At 52.1% G+C, this 20,389-nt stretch overlaps 2 protein-coding genes and 1 long non-coding RNA gene across 6 annotated transcripts; 2 read left to right on the top strand and 1 right to left on the bottom strand.

Moving 5' to 3' along the window:
- Positions 1 to 4,773: 4,773 nt before the first annotated feature.
- On the top strand, positions 4,774 to 11,696 carry KLK12 (kallikrein related peptidase 12). The gene is made up of 6 exons (XM_007997743.3): positions 4,774 to 4,970; positions 5,137 to 5,192; positions 5,672 to 5,831; positions 7,696 to 7,955; positions 8,917 to 9,050; positions 10,274 to 11,696. Exons 2-6 carry the CDS (start codon positions 5,156 to 5,158, stop codon positions 10,427 to 10,429), a joined length of 747 nt encoding a protein of 248 aa, XP_007995934.1. The 5' UTR covers positions 4,774 to 4,970; positions 5,137 to 5,155; the 3' UTR covers positions 10,430 to 11,696.
- A 28-nt stretch (positions 11,697 to 11,724) lies between these two features.
- Positions 11,725 to 17,936, top strand: KLK11 (kallikrein related peptidase 11). 4 transcript variants are annotated; one of them, XM_073016133.1, is made up of 6 exons: positions 11,725 to 12,455; positions 14,216 to 14,290; positions 15,097 to 15,257; positions 15,509 to 15,845; positions 16,675 to 16,811; positions 17,205 to 17,936. In XM_073016133.1, the coding sequence occupies exons 1-6, from the start codon at positions 12,395 to 12,397 to the stop codon at positions 17,355 to 17,357; spliced, it is 924 nt and encodes a 307-aa protein (XP_072872234.1). In that variant the 5' UTR covers positions 11,725 to 12,394; the 3' UTR covers positions 17,358 to 17,936. The 4 variants fall into 4 exon arrangements, with proteins under 4 accessions (XP_072872234.1, XP_007995930.3, XP_072872232.1 ...); XM_007997739.3 differs by having other exon boundaries at positions 15,097 to 15,253; positions 15,580 to 15,845; XM_073016131.1 differs by having other exon boundaries at positions 15,097 to 15,253; positions 15,580 to 15,845; positions 16,675 to 17,215.
- On the bottom strand, positions 11,728 to 14,196 carry LOC119621777 (uncharacterized). Its single transcript, XR_005238374.2, has 2 exons — positions 13,282 to 14,196; positions 11,728 to 12,482 (listed from the first exon to the last, which is right to left on the bottom strand). It is a non-coding gene; the product is annotated as an uncharacterized lncRNA (long non-coding RNA).
- Positions 17,937 to 20,389: the final 2,453 nt, after the last annotated feature.

A 20,389-nucleotide genomic window follows, 5' to 3' on the forward strand; every position in this document is an offset into this window, starting at 1 on the left:
ATGAGTTTCTGATGCAAGAGACTGCCCCTCTTGGACCCACACTATATGTCATTAGAAAGGCAATTGCTGGTCCCATATTGGGTTTTCCTGGAAACATAGGAGAGCCTGAGCCTGTGTCCCTGTGTACCCAGCTGCCCGTTATGCCTTGGGTCCTGGAAGCAGCACCCCACATGATCAACATGGCTGTGAGGCCTTCTTAACACAGGAGGCAGCCAGCCTGAGCCTCCCAGTATATCCTGCCTGCAGCAGAGGGCGGCCTCCCCATCCCCAGTTTCTTGCCAGATTCCGCAGTGCTGGAGGAGAGCACCTCTTTCTAGGCCCCCTTAGCTACCTAGGGAGCCCCGTGGAAGTAACTGAGTGAATAGCAAAGGGAGTTCATACACTTTATGGGTGACGGTGCCCCCATCACACAGGATGGAGCTTTCTGGAGAGTAGCTGCCTCTCATCCCTTACTTAGGGTGTCCCTGACCAAGAACAGGTCAGCAAAATTAGCTGAGCTTCAGGCAGTCGTCTTAGCACCGGATGCGCAGGATAGCAATCGGCCACCTGTACACATTTCTAAAGATTCTTGAGCCATTGTCAATGATCTGGCCATGTGGTTCTGCCCAATGGCAGCACTAACAATTCCTCATTTATGGTAGCCCCCTTTGGGGTAAAGAGCTCTGGGAATCTCTTGCCTCACAGATACTCCAAATATTAATCAAGTTCACGCGTGTCTCTGCACATACCAAACACATAATGCAAGGCCTCCTTTTTCCCTGTGGAGTTCCTTACATTATTGATAGTGACCAAGGCACTCATTTCACCTCTTAGGAAGCTCAATGCTGAGCTCTTGAACAAGGCATTCGATGGAATTTTCACCTCGTTCACTGGATCCAGGCTACAGGCCTCACAGAGCATCTTAATGGCTTGTTGCACATGTCCACAGGCCGGGCATGGTGGCTCACGCCTGTAACCTCAACACTTTGGGAGGTCAAGGCAAGAGGATGACTTGAGACCAGGAGTTCAAGGTTGCAATAAGCTGTGATTGCATACTGCAGTCCAGCCTATGCAACATAGTGAGACACCATCTCAGGAGTCAGTAAGGGGTGACCGCTAGATTGGAAAACAAGGAGGTCTCTGGGCATCCAAACAAGAATGAGTAAATGAATGAATACATGAGACAGACAGAGACACTGAGAGAGAGAGAGAGAGAGAGAGAGAGAGAGAGAAAGGTAGAAAGATAAAGACAGAACAAAGGACAAAGTGTCACTGTTATTCCTTCACACCACAGTGACTCACTCCTGTAATTTCAGCACTTTGGGAGGCTGAGGCAGGAGGATCTCTTGAGCCCAGGAGTTTGAGACCAGCCTGGGAAACATGGTGAGACCTCGTCTCTACACATTAAAAAATGAGCCAGGCATGGTAGTGCATGCCTGTAGTCCCAGCTACTTAGGAGGCTGAGGTGGGAGGATCACTTGAGCCCGGGAGGTGGAGGCTGCAGTGAGCTGTGATTGTGCCACTGCACTCCAGCCTGAGCAACAGAGCGAGACCCTGTCTCTACAAAAAAAGATTCTATCATCTAAGTCAGCTTTGCAAATTCCTTCTTTATACAGAAATAAACTGGTAAGCGCCATTTTGATGATGTCGATACTTGTCTACTTAATATTCCTATCCATCTTTGATTGCCTTGTTTAATACTCCCAAGAAGCAGCAATGTGCATTTTGCCTTCTCCTGGCCCCATTATCCAGATGAATAAAAGACTGAGGTTAGGAAAAGAGAGGGGCCCGTATCTTCCAGAGAATCATGGGAGATAAGTTTGGGTTTCAACTTAGGTCTGTATGATTCCAAAAGCTATTCTCTTTCTTCTAAACCCGTAGAAACACTGACCCAATGAGACAATGTGTATATGAATCGATGTGATTTAGCCACTCCATCATGTTAGGGATTTCAAAATTTTGTGATGTGCATCCTAAATATATACAGTTTTGATGTGTTAATTTAAAAATAAACATATAATTTAAATTTAAATATATGATTCATCTACTCGTGTCTATACTTACTAATCCAGTTAGTCATTTATTTGTTCATTGATATATTTGGATAATGATAAAGAATACAGGCTCTGGAGTGGTTCAGCCTCCAGTTCTGACACTTCGGGTGACTGACTTCATCTTTTGAGACCGAACTGAACCTGAAGGGTGAAATTTTTCAGGTAAAAAGGACATGTTTGTTTTTAAATCAACACTAAAATTGTATATACTTACAGTGCACAACACAAACATTTGAAGTATAGAACATGATGGAATGGTTAAATCAAGCTCATTCACATATGCATTGTCTCATATGCTTGCATTTAATCTTTTTTTTTTTTTGAGACAGGGTCCCACTCTGTTACCCAGGCTGGAGTGCAATGCCACAGTCATAGCTCACTGCAACCTCAAACTCCTGGGCTCAAGTGGCCCTGCCACCTCAGCCTCCCACATAGCTGGGACTATGGGCATGTGTCACCATGCTTGGTTCATTTTTTCAGTTTTTGTTTGTAGAAACAGGGTCTCACTATGTTACCCAGGCTGGCCTCTGACTCCTGGCCTCAAGCCGTCCTCCTACTTCAACCTCCCAAAGTGCTAGCATTATAGCCATGAGCCACCATGCCTGGCCCCATACTTATATTTACTTGTAGTGAGAACGTTTAAACCCTACTCCGTCAGTAATTTTCAAGTACACAATACATTGTTACTAACTATATACACGGTAATTTTTAATTTGCATGAATGCTCCTTAAAATCAGGGACCCCGCCTTATTTTTTGTATTCAATTTTATTGGAGATAAATTCCACGTCAGTAAACCTGATTCTCTTAAAAATCCACACACAAAAAAAGAGAGAGGTTGAGTTAGGTCGTTGGTATTTTTGCTTTTGTTTCTTCGCTTATTTAGTTGAGGTTTATTGTAAAACTTGATACCAGAAAAAGGAAGAAGTGGCGTTTTGGTGCTGTGAGTGTGTGTGAAGTGTGTCCTTTCCAGAGAAAGGACAGTCATGGTGCTTTTTTATCCTCTCTGCCCAAAGAAGGAAAGTTCTTAACAGCCAGCAGGAGGCTTTGTGGGGACCAGGGTTATCAACGCCAATCGCGCTGACCAATGATGTGTTACAGCAGTTAGGTTGTTTCTAAGAGCAAACCAAAAGCTAAGGTTCTGTGATTCTGAAAATAAGACATGGACGGAGACTGGAGACCCAGAGAGAAAGTGAAGGACTAAAAGACAGTCGTAGGGTGGGGGTTTGCTCTGCTCTGTTCTGTCCTGGGATTTTTTTGTTTGTTTGTGCACTCTGTCTGACTGCTTTTCTTTTTTCTTTTTCTTTTTTTTTTTTTTTTGAGATGGAGTCTCTCTCTGCCACCCAGGCTGGAGTGCCATGGTATAATCTTGGCTCACTGCATCCTCTGCCTCCTGGGTTCAAGGGATTCTCCTGCCTCAGCTTCCTGAGCAGGTGGGACCACAGGCGCCTGCCACTCCACTGAGCTAGTTTTCATATTTTTAGTAGAGACAGGGTTTCACCATATTGGCCAGGCTGGTCTTGAACTCCTGGACTCAAGTGACCTGCCCGTCTCGGCCTCCCAAAGTGCGGGGATTACAAGCATGAGCCACTGCGCCTGTCCCTGACACATTTTTCTCTTGGTTTGTTTCTTAATACCCCTTCCTCTGAGTCTAATTCCCTTTATGTTCTCATTTTCTCTCTCTGTCCCCTCTCTCTCTCCTTCCTTCTCTCCTCCATTCCTCCTAGATGAAGCAAAAACTCAGATAAACCAGCACAGAGGCCAGGCATGGTGGCTTACACCTGTAATCCCAGCACTTTGGGAGGCCAAGGTAGGGAGGTTGCTTGAGACCAGGAGTTCAAGAAGAGCCTGGCCCACATGGTGAAACCCCGTCTCTACTAAAAATACAAAAATTAGCTGGACATGGTGGCATGTGCCTGTAATCCCAGGTACTCGGGAGGCTGAGGCACAAGAATAGCTTGACTCCAGGAGGTGGAGGTTGCAGCGAGCAGAGATCGCACCCCTGCACTCCAGCCTGGGTGACAGAGCGAGACTCCATCTCAAAACAAAAAACAAAAAACAGCACAAAGTTCCTTTGTCCTATGATTCATTTTCTCTCTCTCTGTCTTTCTACCATTTCTCCTTCCCTGTGTCTTTTTTTTTCTCTGTGGATTTTATTTAAGCAATAGAAGTTCTTATGCAAAGAAAAACTTTATGGAATTAGATTGATCAACTTCGTATGTATATATATGAACTCAGTTCAGAAACTCTCTTCTGCACCTGCCTGATCACCTATTCAGAAGTCTGTTCCTTCATCTCTTCTTCTCTTTCTGGGACTCTTTCTAGCTTGGGCTTCCTGCCCCTCCCGTCCACTCTCCTGCTTTCACAGCCTCTCCCTCCCCCTGCCCCTCCCCTGCACTGCATTGGGATGGGCCCCAGGTGTTCAAGGTCTCCCCACCCTCCTTTGTCACTGGAGTCAGGATTAGAACCCAGCTCCATCGTCACTTTGAGTCATCAGTCCCGGGGCTGCTGGCTGACTTGCAGAGGAGAGAGGGAGTGGGGCCGGGTCTTCCCACTCTGGGTCCTTTCCTCCTTCCCCACTCCATTTAGCTGTAAAGCTCAATTAAGTGTGATTAGCTGAGAAGAGTTTCTGCAGAATTAGAGGACGCCCCACCCCTGTCTTCCTGGTCCCTGTCCCTCAACCCGGAAATTGGATAGGCCAAGACAAAGAGAGTTAAGAGCTTTGTCAGTGGTCTGTCTGGAGCGACAGATGGAAGGAAAGGGACCGGTTGAGCAACATGACAGGTGACTGAGGAGCCAGGTGCAGAGTGGTAGAGTTGGCTGGCGGAGTGGCCAGCAGATGAGATGACGGGCAGGTAGGTGGACGGACAGATAGCAGCCACACGGACAGGCCGAACAGTGACAGCCACGTAGAGGATCTAGCAGACAAAGAGACAAGGTGAGAAGGAGGTAGGCGACTGCCAATGAGGGAGTGACACGCAGGAGGACAGGTAGAGAGAGGACAAGCATATCACCCCCTTGGTGACCTTCAAAGAGAAGCACAGAGGGCAGAGGTGGAGGGCACGGGGAAAGGGTGACCTCTGAGATTCCCCTTTTCCCCCCAGACTTTGGAGGTGACCCGCCATGGGGCCCAGCATGTTTTTGCTCCTGTGTGTTCTTGGTGAGTTCTGCTGGAGCAGGGAGAGGGCAGGACTGGGACTGGGTCCCTCCATCCCCCATGAGGAGGCCCCACCCCCTCCCCACCTCAGCTCTGGCCCCCAGCCTGGTGGTGAGGAGGAGAGGGGCTTTCTCTCTGCCTCCATTTAGCTGCAGCTCTCAGGGCACTGCTCACCTCGGTCTCCCCTATCCTGCGATCCCTCTTCCCTTCCATCCCTCTCTGAATCTCTGCCTCTCCATTTCCCTCCTATGTGTAAGCATCTTTCTCCCTGGGTCTCTTTGGTGTTTCATGGTCTTTTTCTATCACTGGGTCTCTCTCTCTCTCTCTCCCTCTCTCTCTCTCTCTCTCTCTCTCTCTCTCTCTCTCTCTCTCTCTCTCTCTCCCCCGTGCCTGTTTCTCTCTCTCTCTCTCTCTCTCTCTCTGTGTCTCCATCTCTGTATCTTTTATTCCTCTCTCTGACCCAGGCCCCTGTCTGTCCCCAGGGCTCAGCCAGGCAGCCACACCGAAGATTTTCAATGGCACCGAGTGTGGACGTAACTCACAGCCGTGGCAGGTGGGGTTGTTTGAGGGCAGCAGCCTGCGCTGCGGGGGTGTCCTTATTGACAGCAGGTGGGTCCTCACAGCGGCTCACTGCAGCGGCAGGTAAGCCCCAGACTGAGTCCCTTCCTGGGGTGGGCGAAGGGAGGACTACAGGAAGGCAAGTGCTGGGGGTAGGATCACAAGGGAGGGTGGTGCCCACTGGGAAGAAGCTGGTCCTGCAACAAGAGAATCTGAGTTTAGACCAGGAGTGGAATTTCCTTAGCAGTGGGCCTGGGGTGGTGCTGGGCAGGGTGAGGTGTGGTGTGTGTGGAGGGCCGGGGAGGGTCCTGGAACCTGCCCTCCTGCCTCTCCCATTCCTGCATGTACCCTTTCTTTCCTATATGACATCTGCCACTCCCCCCAGCCATTCCCTGACCCAGTCTGGGCCAGGGGCCCAGGTCTGACCCAAACTATTTTTTCATTTTGAGACAGAGTCTCGCTCTGTTACCCAGGTTGCTGTGCAACGGCGCGATTACAGCTCACTGCTGTCTCTGCCTCCCAGGTTCAAGTGATTCTCCTACCTCAGCCCCCTGAGTAGCTGGGATTACATGCACCCGCCACCATGTCCAGCTAATTTTTGTAATTTTTGTAGAGACAGAGTTTTGTCATGTTGACCAGGCTGGTCTCGAACTCCTGGCCTCAAACGATCTGCCCATTTTGGCCTCCGAAAGTGCTAGGATTACAGGTGTGAGCCACTGCGTCAGGCCAACATGACCCAAACTCTTTGTGCAACCTCAGAGACTATGCCTGGCACCTCTCTGGGCCTCAGTGGACTGATGCTCTGGAATCTTTCTTTCTTTCTCTCTCTCTCTTTTTCCTTCCTTCCTTCCTTCTTTCTTCTTGTTTTCTTTTTTTTTTTTTGGAGACAGAGTCTTGCTCTTTCTGTCACCCAGGCTGGAGTGCAGTGATGCTATCTTGGCTCACTACAGCCTCAACCTCCTGGGCTCAAGTGATCCTCACACCTCAGCCTCCCAAGGAGCTGAGACCACAGGCCTGCACCACCACATCTGGCTAAGTTTTAAATTTTTTTGTAGAGACGAGGTTTCGCTATGTTACCCAGGCTGGTCTCAAACTCCTCAGCTCAAGCGATCTTCCTGCCTTGACCTCCCTAAATGCTGGATTACAGGCGTGAGCCACTGCTCCTGGCCTGGAACTTTTTTGTGAAAGGGGAGCTCAGATGCAAAGAAGCAGAGACTCAGGAGAGAGAGAGGGCCAGAAGTAGGATGAAGAGAGGCCATTCATCAACCCACTCGTTCATTCAGTCAGCAGCGTGGACGGCACATGCTCCGTGCCAGGCGGTGGGAATAAGGTGGTGAAGAAGGCCCACTGATGTCCCTGTCTTCGTGGGCTTCACTGACTGAGATAATCAGAAAGAGAGGCCCGGCGCAGTGGCTCACACCTATAATCCCAGCACTTTGGGAGGCTGAGATGGGCAGATCACTTGAGGTCAGGAGTTTGAGACCAGCCTGACCCACATGGTGAAACCTCATCTCTACTAAAAATACAAAAATTAGCCGAGCGTGGTGGTGGGCACCTATAATCTCAGCTACTCAGGAATCTGAGGCAGGGAAATTGTTTGAACCCGGGAGGCGGAGGTTGCAGTGAGCCAAGATGGTGCCACTGCACTCCAGCCTGGGTGACAGAGCGAGACTCCGTCTTGAAAAAAAAAAAAAAAAAGGAGAGAGAGAGAGACACAGATGCAGGGACATGGGAGGAAAAACAGTGAACGCCCAAGATGGAAAGAGGGTGATGGAGGTCGGGAATAAGAGCCTGCAAGAGAGACTTGGAGAATGAGAGGCGCGGGTGAGCAGACAGACAGTGAGAGGCAGAGCAGCGGGGAGTGGCAGCAGGGCCTGGGAGTGTCCGTGGAGGGGTGCAAGGTGGGGGACTGCCTGTCTGCCACCCGCTCAGCTGTCGCCACCGGCAGCAGGTACTGGGTGCGCCTGGGGGAACACAGCCTCAGCCAGCTCGACTGGACCGAGCAGATCCGGCACAGCGGCTTCTCCGTGACCTACCCTGGCTACCTGGGAGCCTCGACGAGCCATGAGCATGACCTCCGGCTTCTGCGGCTGCGCCTGCCCGTCCGCATAACCAGCAGCGTTCGACCCCTGCCCCTGCCCAATGACTGTGCAACTGCTGGAACCGAGTGCCACGTCTCAGGCTGGGGCATCACCAACCACCCATGGAGTAAGGGGCCTGGGGCCTGGGGCCAGGGGTCAGGGGTCAGGATGGGTACAAGTCTGGGATGCAGGGCAAGAGGTCACATCATGACACCTTAGAGGAAGGATAGGTAAAGGGTCAGGGTGTGGGATGGGACATCAGGATCATGGTTTGGGGTCAGAGATTATGGTGGATTGGGGTCTTGGGAGTCAAAGGGGTTAAAGGACTGGGTATGAAGTCAGGGATCAGAGGTCAGAGATATGCTGAGAGGTCAGAGTGTGTCAAGGGTCATCACACTGGAGCAAAAGGCATATTTTATTTATATATATATATATATATATATATGTAAATAGGATATGGGCCTTGTGGGTCATGGGTCTGGGGTTAGAGGTCACTGTAGAATTAAGGTCATGGGATCCAGAGGTTGTAATTGGGATTCTATCCGAAATCACATATCTGAGATTGGAGGTCATAGCGTTTGGGGTGTGAGGTCCGAGGTTTGAGGTCGTGGAGGCTGGGGCCAAATAAACTAGGATCAGAGGTCACTGGCGTTGGAAGCAGTGAGGTTTGGAAGATGGGGAGCTGAGGTTGGAGGTTAAGGTAAAGACAGGGACATGGGGTCAGGAGACGAGATATGAGATCAAGCTGGGATCATAAGGTAATAAGATAGAAGGTCAAAGATCACAGTAGTAGGCACTGAAGAGGGTCAGGTCTGGATTCGTCGTCTCTGAGGCTGGAGAGACGAGAAAGGTCTTGAGTTATGCCACTCAAAGTCAAATGTCAAAGACCAAAGAGACTGTCAATCATCTGGGGTCATGAGTCATATGAAATTAAGTCATAAATATGTAACTTGGAGGTTTCAGGATTGTAGCACAGGTTGGTGAGGGGCTGGGATATTGACTCAGATGGGCCACATCGAGGGAAGAGGGATGTGACCTCAAACTGGGGAGATTTAGGGGACCCTGCAGCACGCATATTCCCTCTCCAGACCCATTCCCGGATCTGCTCCAGTGCCTCAACCTCTCCATCGTCTCCCACGCCACCTGCCGTGAGGTGTATCCCGGGAGAATCACGAGCAACATGGTGTGTGCAGGCGGCGTCCCGGGGCAGGATGCCTGCCAGGTGAGCATGCGCGGTCACCAGGACAGAAAGGGAAGGGGAGGGGCTGGAAGCAGGAGAGGAACTGATGGAGGACGAATCAGGGAAAGTGGATGCTGGAGAGAGATGGGGTCAAAAAGGAAGGGAGAGGCTGGGCGCCGTGGCTCACACCTGTAATCTCAGCACTTTGGGAGGCCAAGGTGGGCAGATCACTTGAGGTCAGGAGTTCAAGACAAGCCTGGCCAACATGGTGAAACCCTGAATCTACTAAAAATACCAAAATTAGCTGGGAGTGGTGGTGCAAGCCTGTGGTCCCAGCTACTTGGAAGGCTGAGGCAGGAAAATTGCTTGATCCCGGGAGGCAGAGGTTGCAGTGAACTGAGATCGCGCCACTGCACTCCAGCCTGGGCGACAGAGCCAGACTCTGTCTCTAAACAAAATAATAATAATAATAATAATGATAATAATAATAGTAATAATAATAATAATGGAGGAGAGGCCCAGGATAAGGGAGGGAGAGAGGCAGGGAGTAAGAGGAAGGACCAGGGAATGGAAGAGGGGAAGGGACAGAGAGAGAAGAGGGAGGAAGGGAACAGAGAAGGAAAGATGGAGTAGGGGGCAGAGGGAGAAGCAGCAAAACAGATAGAGAGAACTGGGAGCCCAGACAGGGAATCAGCGGTTTCTGGGGCTCTAAGTCTTTCCCACACCATCCTCCAGGTGGTGCTGTCCCAGACCGAGAGAGATTTGAGGATGGTGGCCTCTCCCCTCATTGGTCAGGGCCCCAGCCATTGTCCTTGAGAGAACTCTGTGCTCCTGATGGAGTCCTGCCCACCTTCCCTGGGATTGGTCATTGGTGATGGCACTCTCTCCCCTCATTGGTCAGAACCCCAGTCATTGTCCTTGAGAGAACCTCTACCCTTTATGGAGTCCCGCCCTCCTCCCCTGGGATTGGTCATTGGTAATAGTGTTCTCTCTCCTCATTGGTCAGGGCCCCAGCCATTGTCCTTGAGAGAACCTCTGTCCTTTATGGAGTTCCACCCTTCTTCCCTGGGATTGGCCCCTAGAGACAGTGGCTCTTCTCTTTTGGTTAGCCATTGCCATTGTCCTCTGGGAAAGTGATTATACTCTTTCCTCTTTTGACCAGACTTGGAGCCCTCACCAAGGCCCAGGACTGGGTTGGAGGGTTGGAGAGGAAAACAGAAATAAGATGTCTCCCTTGTTCAGACAGTACTTCTCTTCCTTTCCAGGGTGATTCTGGGGGCCCCCTGGTGTGTGGGGGAGTCCTTCAAGGTCTGGTGTCCTGGGGGTCTGTGGGGCCTTGTGGACAAGATGGCATCCCTGGAGTCTACACCTATGTTTGCAAGTATGTGGACTGGATACGAATGATCATGAGGAACAACTAACCTGTTTCCTCCACCTCCACCCCTTAGCTTGGGTACCACTCTGACCCTCAGAGCACCAATACCTCCTCCATCACTTTTCCCGGCTCCACTCTTGTTGGCCTGGGAACTTTTTGGAACTTTAACTCCTACCAGCCCTTCTAAGACCCATGAGCAGGATGGAGAGAAGTGTGCAATGGTCTGGAATAAATACAAATGAAGGAGGGGCCATGTCTGTCCATTTGAAGTCCCCATGCTGGTTGAGACTGGAAGAAGGACTCAACAGTTTCCCTATCTCATACGAGTAGAAACAGAGCTCAAATAAGGCCAGGCGCAGTGTATCACACCTGTAATCCCAGCACTTTGGGAGGCTGAGGCAGGTGGATGACTTGAGGTCAGGAGTTCAAGACCAGCCTGGTCAACATGGTGAAACCCCGTCTCTTCAAAAATACAAAAAAAAAAAAATTAGATGGGCATAGTGGCACACGCCTGTAATCCCAGGACTTTGGGAGGCCGAGGTGGGTGGATCACCTGAGGTCAGAAGTTCAAGACCAGCTTGGTCAGCATGATGAAACCCCATCTCTACTAAAAATACAAAAATTAGCCAGGCATGGTGGCACACGCCCATAATCCCAGCTACTCGGGAGGCTGAGACAGGAGAATTGCATGAACCCATGAGGCAGAGGCTGCAGTGAGCCAAGATCAAACCATTGCACTCCAGCCTGGGTGACAGAATGAGACTTCATCTCAAAAAAAAAAAAAAAAGAAAGAAAGAAAGAATCACAAACAAACAAAACCCAAAAAACAGAGCTCAAATAGGATGAGGGTCTTCCCTGAGTAGTTACTCAGAAATGGAATAGAAAATGTTACCTATAATAATACAGGCTGGGTACAGTGGCCCACGCCTGTAATCTCAGCACTTTGGGAGGCCAAGATGGGAGGATGGCTTGAGCTGAGGAGTTCGAGATCAGCCTGGCAACATGGTGAAACCTCGTCACTACAAAAATACAAAAAATTAGCTGGGTGTGGTAGCGCGAACCTGTAGTCCTGGCTACTTGGGACGCTGAGGTGGGAGGATCACCCGAGCCAGAGAGGTGGAAGCTGCAATGAGCCGAGATCACACCACTGCACTCCAGGCTGGGCAATAAAGTGAGACCTTGTCTCAAAAGCAAAAATCCAACAATATAAATAAGAGCTATGTTTCTTCATCCAGCACAATAGAAACAGTGCCCAGAGCTTATAAGCTTTTCAAGAGTCCACAAAAGACCCGAGAAGGAAAAAGAAAATTGTTAGCTCCAAAATACCAGACGGAAGCTGCAAAGTCAACATTTATGACCATTTAATCCAATGTCCATAAAGCATAACATTCTTTCCACTACTCAACTGCAGTTTACTTTCTTGTAATCAAGCTTACATTGTTTCTTTAATGTGGGATGTGGCTTTGTTCTCATATGTACGCAATGATGGAGGGTGGAGTGCAGCCTTGGAAAGCAGGAGGGCTCGGCCTATGTCTTAAAATTCTCCTGCCCACCCCTTGGATTCTGTCTCCACTGGGACTCGGGAGGTGAGGGGAGACCATCTCTCCAAGTGCACCGAAGGGGAATTGGAGGAGGGAGGGAGTACCGGGTGATCATAACAGTGGAGGCACATTTGCTGAGCCCCCTGCAGTTTGCTCTTTCCAAATGGACCCTCCTGGAGGCCTGATCCCAACCTTCCCTGCAAGCAGGTCTGTCACCCCCATCTCTCAGATGAAGAAACTGAGCCTCGCAGGGGTGGAGTCCCTTGTCCCCACGTCATAAGGGTAGTCATAGTGGTAGGAAGAGGAAGCACCTAGGTTTGAGGCCAGGGCTGGCTGTTGTCAGAACCTAGGCCCTCCCCTGCCTTGCTCCACATCTGGTTAGGGGAGAGAGGGGAGGAAAGCCAAGGGAAGGCACCTAGCTGAAAACAAACAAGCTGGGCGAAGCAGGAATCCGCGCTCGGGTTCTGCAGATGCAGAGGTTGAGGTGGCTGCAGGACTGGAAGTCATCGGGCAGAGGTCTCGCAGCAGCCAGTAAGTGAACAGCTGGAGTCGGGCTGCCTGGGAGGCAGGGAGAAGCGGGCAGGGGAAGGGTCAGCAGAGAAGCAAGGCCCCGGAGGAGCCCTGAGGTGGAGCGCAGCCGAGGGCTCTGTTCCCTTTCCTGGACTCAGCTTCCACAGGCCCTGACCTGCCTCCCCCACCCTCCGGTCCTGCCCCACCTCTGTGACACCCCAGCACCCCCCTCCTTGCAAAGGAGAAGGGAGCGGCCTAGGGGAGGCCAGGGGCCCACCTGGGCTAGGGCTGTGGAAAGGGAGTGACTGGGACAGGAGGAAAAAGAGAGACGGAGGTTAGACGGAAGGAGAGGGATTTCGAGACAAATTGCCAGAGATGCAGTCAGAGAGACTGACTGAGGTAGAAAGATAGACTGAGACACAAAGATAGAAGGAATTAGAGAAAGCGCCACACAGAGCCAGATGGAGAGAGAAGACTGGAGATGGAGACGGGGATGAGGACAGGGAAAGGCAGACAGACACATAGGGACAGAAAGAGAAAAATCACACAAAGTCAGAATTACTGAATGACAGAATGACACAGAGAGCAAGACACAGATTCAGAGACTCGGGAGGGAAAGGAAGGCTGCAGACAGACAGACAGAGGGAGGCTGAGACACAGGGAGAAGAGGCCTCTTGGAGCGGCAGGCAGCCAGTGCCTCGGAGGTCTACGGGGAGGGCCCCTCCACACCCCGCCCTGGGGCATTAAGGCAGGGCTTGGAGGCCAGTCATCCCGGGCCCGCCCGGGACCGTCCCCCCGCCTGCCCTCCTGCCTGGTGCCTGGCACCTGGCGCTCCAACCCAGCCTACCTGCTGTAGCCGCCGCTGCCGCCTCCGCCGCCACTGGGCCCCCAGAGCCCCAGCCCCAGAGCCCGTGAGTCCAGGAGGAAGGGGAAGCCATCCCTCCCCATCCACGTCCAGGTGTCAGCCCTCCCCAAGGACACCTGTCCCGGTCGGGCACCCATTTCTCCCTCTGCTCTGTCCTTCTCTGCTTGGGTGGGGGTTCGTGGCCTCTCTCTGCACCTCTCACCTCCAATGGCTGTCCCTAGCCTCAGCGACCTCTGATCTCCATGGCTTCAGCTGCTGAGCCGGCCCTCTGCTCCCACCCCCGCTGGCCAGGGCAGCTGAGGGCACTGGCCCTCCCCTTGACCAGCCCCGCCCAACTCTGCTTGGCTGTCCTTCAAAAGGGCAGGGGTTTGGCACGCAGGGGTTCAGCAAGCTGGGTGAGGGGGGGCCCAGACATTGTCTGGGGCTGAGTCCCCCACTCCCTGCCAGCAGACCTCAAAGGCTCCATGTCGCTCTGCTGTGAAGACAATGAAAAAGGGGTGGCTACAGAATGGGGTCTGGTTCCCCTTGTCCTTCCACTCCAAGCTGCTGGGGCCTGGCCAGCTCTCAAGGCAAGAAGGAAAACATCCTCTGACATGTGCCGAGGAGGTCCCAATGGCTGACTTGAACGGGGCTGGCCCATGACTTGCCGGTCAAAGCCCCTTCCAACAACTTCCACATGGTTCTTGGTATCTCGGAAGCTTCTAGCTGTGACCAGCCCCTCTCCAAGGCCACCCTCGACACCTAAGATATATTTTAAGTGTTTGGAGATCCGAGTGCTGTGAGAAACAGGGGATTTCCCCAACCTTGTTTCTCTCAAGTGGGGAGCAGGAGCAGGTGAGGGAGACAGGAGAGGGCATGAGCCAGCCCCCGACTTCCCTGTCAAGTGATGCGGCCCCATGTCCCTCCTTGTTCCCAGAGGAACCTGGGGCCCGCCCCTCCCCCCTCCAGGCCATGAGGATTCTGCAGTTAATCATGCTTGCTCTGGCGACAGGTACGGCAGGGGATGGCGGCAGGGCAGGAGCCTCCCTCTCGCGTCTCTGGGACCCCCTAACCCTCTGTGTCCGGACAGTGACAGGGCTGATTCCAAATTACAGAACAACCCATAAGGCATCTGACCAGGGCGCAGCCGTCATGAGGGCCTGGATGCCCTTCCAGATAATCCCTTTAAATGCCAAAGGAGGAGAGGTCAAGGGGGTCCTAAAGGGTCCCGGGAAGGGGCCAGGGAAGCTGGAATTGGGGGAGCGGTCACTCAAAGCGCACAGGACAGGGGCTACCAACCAACCAGTATGGAAGTATTTCCTTTTTTTTTTTTTTTTTTTTTCCAGAGACAAGGTCTCACTCTATTGTCCAGTCTGGAGTGCCGTGGTGCCATCATGGCTCACTGCAGTCTCGACTTCCCGGGCTTAAGTGATCCTTAAGCCATCTCAGCCTCCCCAGTAGCTGGGACCACAGGCACCTGCCACCAAGCCAGGCTAATTGTTTGATTTTTTGTAGAGATGGAGGCGGTGGGGGGGTCTCACTATGTTTGCCTAGGTTGGTCTTGAACTCCTGGGCTCAAGCAATCCTCCCACCTTAGCCTCCCAAAGTGCTGGGATTACAGGCGTTTGCACCCGACCCTATGGAAGTATTTTCATCCTTTAATGCCTAGTACCAGCATCCAGCGCAACCCAGAGGGACATCAGACCAGGACCCAGACCACCCACCCTCTTTCTCTCCTCCCCACCCCCATTTCTGGGAGCCCTCCTGGTCTACCACCTCTCATTCCTGAGCCCCTCCTTTTGCTCTCACCCCCTCCAGGGCTCGTAGGGGGAGAGACCAGGATCATCAAGGGGTTCGAGTGCAAGCCTCACTCCCAGCCCTGGCAGGCAGCCCTGTTCGAGAAGACGCGGTTGCTCTGTGGGGCGACCCTCATTGCCCCCAGCTGGCTCCTGACAGCAGCCCACTGCCGCAAGCCGTGGGTGCGGGGGCTGGGGCGGGGCTGGGAGGGGGCTGGGAATGGGGAGATGGATGGAGAGAAGCTCAGGGGTAGGGATGAGGGAAAGGGGATTAGAAATGGGGACGGGTAGTGTCAGCAAGGTTGATGGGCTTGAGTTGGGATTGAAGGTGGGGGGATGAATGGGGTTGGGATGGGGCTATGGCTGGGAAGGGGGGCTTCGGTGGGAGACGTGGAAGAGGTTGGAAGCGGAGTGATGTTTCTTCACCCTCAAAGGTGTCACTCACCTCTCCCAACCATGTCTCCCCCGACCTTTCCTCCTCCAACTACCGTCTCTCCCACCGCAGCCGCTACATAGTTCACCTGGGGGAGCACAACCTCCAGAAGCAGGATGGCTGTGAGCAGACCCGGATAGCCACTGAGTCCTTCCCCCACCCCGGCTTCAACAACAGCCTCCCCAACAAAGACCACCGCAATGACATCATGCTGGTGAAGATGGCGTCGCCAGCCTTCATCACCTGGGCTGTGCGACCCCTCACCCTCTCCTCACGCTGCGTCACCGCTGGCACCAGCTGCCTCATTTCCGGCTGGGGCAGCACGTCCAGCCCCCAGTGTAGGAGCTCCAGAGGGGAACCCGGCAAGGGGTGGTGGGGAGGGTGTGGTCGTGATTGTGGAAGGGTTCGGGGGATCAGAGATGCGGTTTGCAGTGACGACGGTGGTATAAGTTGAGAGGATGAGTGGAAAACATCAGGACAGGGGAGGGTGGGTACCGAAGTCGGGGCCTTGGAATCAGACAGACGGGATATGCAATCATACGTCCATAATCTCCTGGTTGCAGGACCTTAGGCAAGCGGCTTCACCTCTCTGAATCTCGATTTTCTTCTCTATAAAATGAGAATAATTATACCCACCTGTCAGGACTGGAGTAGAGATAATGTATATCAAGCAACTGGCATAAATCATTTATTGGATAGCAGGTTGGGCACAGTGGCTGACGCCTGTAATCCCAGCACTTTGGGAGGCCCAGGTGGGCAGATCACCTGAGGTCGGGACTTTGATACCAGCCTGGCCAATGTGGTGAAATCCTGTCTCTACTAAAAATACGAAAATTAGCTGGGTGTGGTGGTGCGCACCTGTAACCCCAGCTAGTCAGGAGGCTGAGGCAGGAGAATCGCTTAAACCCGGGAGACGGAGGTTGCAGTGAGCCAAGATCACGCCACTGCACTCCAGCCTGGGCGACAGAGCAAGACTCTGTCTCAAAAAAAAAAAAAAAAAAAAAAAAAAATGCTGGATAGCACTGCTGTTGCTATTGTTACAAGAAGAGAGGTGAGTTGGCTGGGTCTAAGGACAGGGATTTACCCAGGGGCTGGGTCACAGCAAGCACTGCATTAGGGGCCGTGGCAGGGGGCTCATTCCCACAGCCCCTCCCACTGTTTCCACAGTACGCCTGCCTCACAGCTTGCGATGTGCCAACATCACCATCATTGAGCACCAGAAGTGTGAGAACGCCTACCCCGGCAACATCACAGACACCATGGTGTGCGCCAGCGTTCAGGAAGGGGGCAAGGACTCCTGCCAGGTCAGCGGGCAGGGCCTGGGTCTCCAACCACACCCCCATCCCATCCCCAACTTCAATGACATCTTTACCGACATCCACAATTTAATCCCCAACCTCAACCCGCCTCCCCCTGCAACTCCCAATCCATCTCTTCCCCTATTCCCATTTCTGATCTCAGCACAAACTTCAGCTCCATCCTCGTTTCCAGCTCCAACTTCCCCAAACTCGTTTTTGAGCCTAACCCCATCCTTTATCCCACCCATAATCCCAGCCTTATCGCCAAACCTATCACCATTCCCGGTGCCTCCCCATCCTCAGCCTCGGCCCCACTCCTAAGCACCGTCCCCACCTCCTCCCTAGTGAACACCGTGCTCAACACTTTCTCTCACCGATGTTCTCTCTCCCTGTGCCCAGGGTGACTCCGGGGGCCCTCTGGTCTGTAACCACTCTCTTCAAGGCATTATTTCCTGGGGCCAGGATCCGTGTGCGATCACCCGAAAGCCTGGTGTCTACACGAAAGTCTGCAAATACGTGGACTGGATCCAGGAGACGATGAAGAACAATTAGACTGGACCCACACACCACAGCCCAATACCCTCCATTTCCACTTGGTGATTGGTTCCTGTTCACTCTGTTAATAAGAAACCCTAAGCCAAGACCCTCTACGAACATTCTTTGGGCCTCCTGGACTACAGGAGATACTGTCACTTAATAATCAACCTGGGGTTTGAAATCAGTGAGACCTGGATTCAAATTCTGCCTTGAACTATTGTGACTCTGGGAATGATAACATCTGGTTTGTTCTCTGTTGTATCCCCAACCCCAAAGACAGCTCCTGGCCATATATCAAGGTTTCAATAAACATTCGCTAAATGAGTGAATCTACTGAGTGCTTACTATGTGCTAGACCCTGATCCACTGGCTTTTATTTTATTTTATTTTATCTTAAGACAGAGTCTCACTCTGTCACCCAGGTTGGAGTACGGTGGCGCTGTCTCTGCTTACTGCAACCTCCGCCTCCTGGGTTCAAGCAATTCTCCTGCCTCAGCCTTCTGAGTAGCTGCGATTACAGGTGCCTACCACCACATCCGGCTAAGTTTTGTATTTTTAAGTAGAGATGGGGCTTTGCCATGTTGGCCAGGCTGGTCTCGAACTCCTGACCTCAGGTGATCTGCCCGCCTTGGCCTCCCAAACTCCTGGGATTACAGACTTGAGCCACTGTGTCCGCCCAGTTTTTATTAATTAAATTAAATTAATTAATCTATTTATGAGACAGTCTTGCTCTGTTGCCCAGGCTGGAGTGCAGTAACAATCACAGCTCGTGGCAATCTCAGTTTCCTGGGCTGAAGTGATTGTCCAGCCTCAGTCTCTGGAGTAGCTGGGACTACAGGCACATGCCATGACGTCCAGCTAATTTTTTTATTTTTCGTAGACAGAGGTCTCAGTATGCTGCCCTGGCTAGTCTCAAACTCCCGGGCTCAAGGAATCTGTCCTCCTCAGCCTCTGAAAGTGCTGGGATTACAGGCATGAGTCGCTGTGCCTGGCCTCCAAGCACTTTTAAATGTATCAACTAACTTAATCCTCACAAAACCCTATGAGATCGGTACTGTTTTCATACCTATTTTATAGATGAAGAAAGCAAGGTGATCTCTTCTCTTTTCTTTTTTTTTTTTTTTTTTTTTTTTGAGATGGAGTCTCGCTCTGTCGTCGCTCAGGTTGGAGTGCAGTGGCGCCATCTCGACTTACTGCAAGCTCCGCCTCCTGGGTTCATGCCATTCTCCTGCTTCAGCCTCCCCAGTAGCTGGGACTACAGGCGCCCGCCACCACGCCCAGCTAAGTTTTTGTATTTTTAGTAGAGACGGGGTTTCACCGTGTTAGCCAGGATGGTCTCGATCTCCTGACCTCGTGATCCACCAGCCTCAGCCTCCCAAAGTGCTGGGATTACAGGCGTGAGCCACCACGCCTGACCTGAGGTGATCTCTTAACTACCAAGTGATGTGCCTGGAGTAAGGCTCTGTTTGTTTCCTTTCCTGTATAACTGTGCATGCAAAAGTATAACACAGTAAGTAAAGAAGTCAGTCAGCTTGCACATACTAAGAACTAACCAAAGGAGTTTATCATTTTTTTTTCCAACTTCCATGATAGGTAATTAGGTAGTGGAGACCTCTGCTGGCCAATATGGTAGCCACTAACCGCACATGGCTCTTCCAATTAAAATTACATAAAGCCAGAAATGTAACTCCTCTGTCTCATTTGTGGTATCTCCAAGGCTGGATAGCCACACATGGCTGGTGGTGTCTGGATTAGCTAGTGCATATAAAACATCACTGCAGAAAGTTCAGCTGGGCAACACTGAGTTAGACAGCCTCTGAAGAGGATGTCCCACAGAGAGAATCCAGAACTCACGATCTTTTTTTTTTTCCTTTGAGACGCAGTCCTGCTGTGTCATGCAGTCTGGAGTGCAGTGGTGTGATCTCGGCTCACTACAACTTCTGCCTTCCAGGTTCAAGCGATTCTCTTGCCTCAGCCTCCCTAGTAGCTGGGACTGCAGGCCCGTGCCAACATCCCCAGCTAATTTTTGTGTATTTTCAGTAGAGATGGGGTTTCACTATGTTGGCCAGGCTGGTCTTGAACTCCTGACCTCATGATCGGCTCGCCTCGGCCTCCCAAAACACTGGGATTATAGGCGTGAGCCACCGTGCCTGGCCAACTCAGGATCTTTTGGGACGGTTGGCTCACCTTGCAGGAGAGGTGGCTGGCATGAGCAGTAGGAGCCCAGAGTGGAACCAGGGCCTTCTGGTTGTTAAGTGGACTTGCTGTGTGACCTCGTGTGAGTCTCTGCCCTCTCTGAGCCTCTCACTCCTCACCTGAGATGAGAGAGTTGGCTGCGGTGATGCTGATGCCCCTCGCAGCTTTGACCTCCTGTGATTCAGGGGCCTGTGTGGTACCTGGTGGCACACAGATGGCAGGGAGGATGTGAGATGGCCACACACGGGTATGAGGCAAAGCCACAGCCCCCCAACACACACACACGGGCTAGTCACTGGGACACACACAGAGCTCAAGGCCACAGGGCGGGCGTGGGTTTCCCTCTTTCCTTGTTTCTGTTTTTCTTAGCCTGGGCGCCTCCCTCCCTCCCCCTCTCTCTCTCTCTGGCTCCTTTAGCCTTGGTTTGTTACAATCTCCCTTTCCAAGCCAGCCTCTGTCCCTCCTACTCAACCTGCTTTTATCTCTGGGCCTTCCTCCTTCCTCTTTCACAGTCTGGCTTCTCACATTGTCACTCTAGGTATGCGCTTCCCGTTGATTTCCTCTTTTTCAGTGGCCTCTCATCCCGCCACCCCCAGCCTTCCTGGGGACATGAACCCTCTCCCCGCACCTGGGAAGCCTTCTTGGAACCCGGATCCGGGGAATCCCCACGGAAGCCAGTTCCAAAAGGGATGAAAAGGGGGTGTTTTGGGCACTGGGAGAAGCCTGTATTCCAGGGCCCCTCCCAGAGCAGGAATCTGGGACCCAGGAGTGCCAACCTCACCCACGGTATAATTAGACAGAGGGAAAGGGAGGGAGGGAGCCCGGGGGTGGGGGTAGGGGAGGGCGGAGAA

This window comes from Chlorocebus sabaeus, chromosome 6 (genome assembly GCF_047675955.1).
Source record: "Chlorocebus sabaeus isolate Y175 chromosome 6, mChlSab1.0.hap1, whole genome shotgun sequence".
Lineage (NCBI taxonomy): Eukaryota > Metazoa > Chordata > Mammalia > Primates > Cercopithecidae > Chlorocebus > Chlorocebus sabaeus.

What these genes read in the sequence shown, in the direction of transcription:
- KLK12 (XM_007997743.3), top strand. Translation starts at nt 5,156, where the DNA reads ATGGGGCCCAGCATGTTTTTGCTCCTGTGTGTTCTTG. An exon ending in TTTGCTCCTGTGTGTTCTTG is followed by an intron (nt 5,193 to 5,671) that starts GTGAGTTCTGCT and finishes GTCTGTCCCCAG; the next exon opens with GGCTCAGCCAGGCAGCCACA. An exon ending in CGGGGCAGGATGCCTGCCAG is followed by an intron (nt 9,051 to 10,273) that starts GTGAGCATGCGC and finishes CTTCCTTTCCAG; the next exon opens with GGTGATTCTGGGGGCCCCCT.
- KLK11 (XM_073016131.1), top strand. Translation starts at nt 12,395, where the DNA reads ATGCAGAGGTTGAGGTGGCTGCAGGACTGGAAGTCATCGGGCAGAGGT. An exon ending in CATGCTTGCTCTGGCGACAG is followed by an intron (nt 14,291 to 15,096) that starts GTACGGCAGGGG and finishes CACCCCCTCCAG; the next exon opens with GGCTCGTAGGGGGAGAGACC. An exon ending in GCAGCCCACTGCCGCAAGCC is followed by an intron (nt 15,254 to 15,579) that starts GTGGGTGCGGGG and finishes CTCCCACCGCAG; the next exon opens with CCGCTACATAGTTCACCTGG.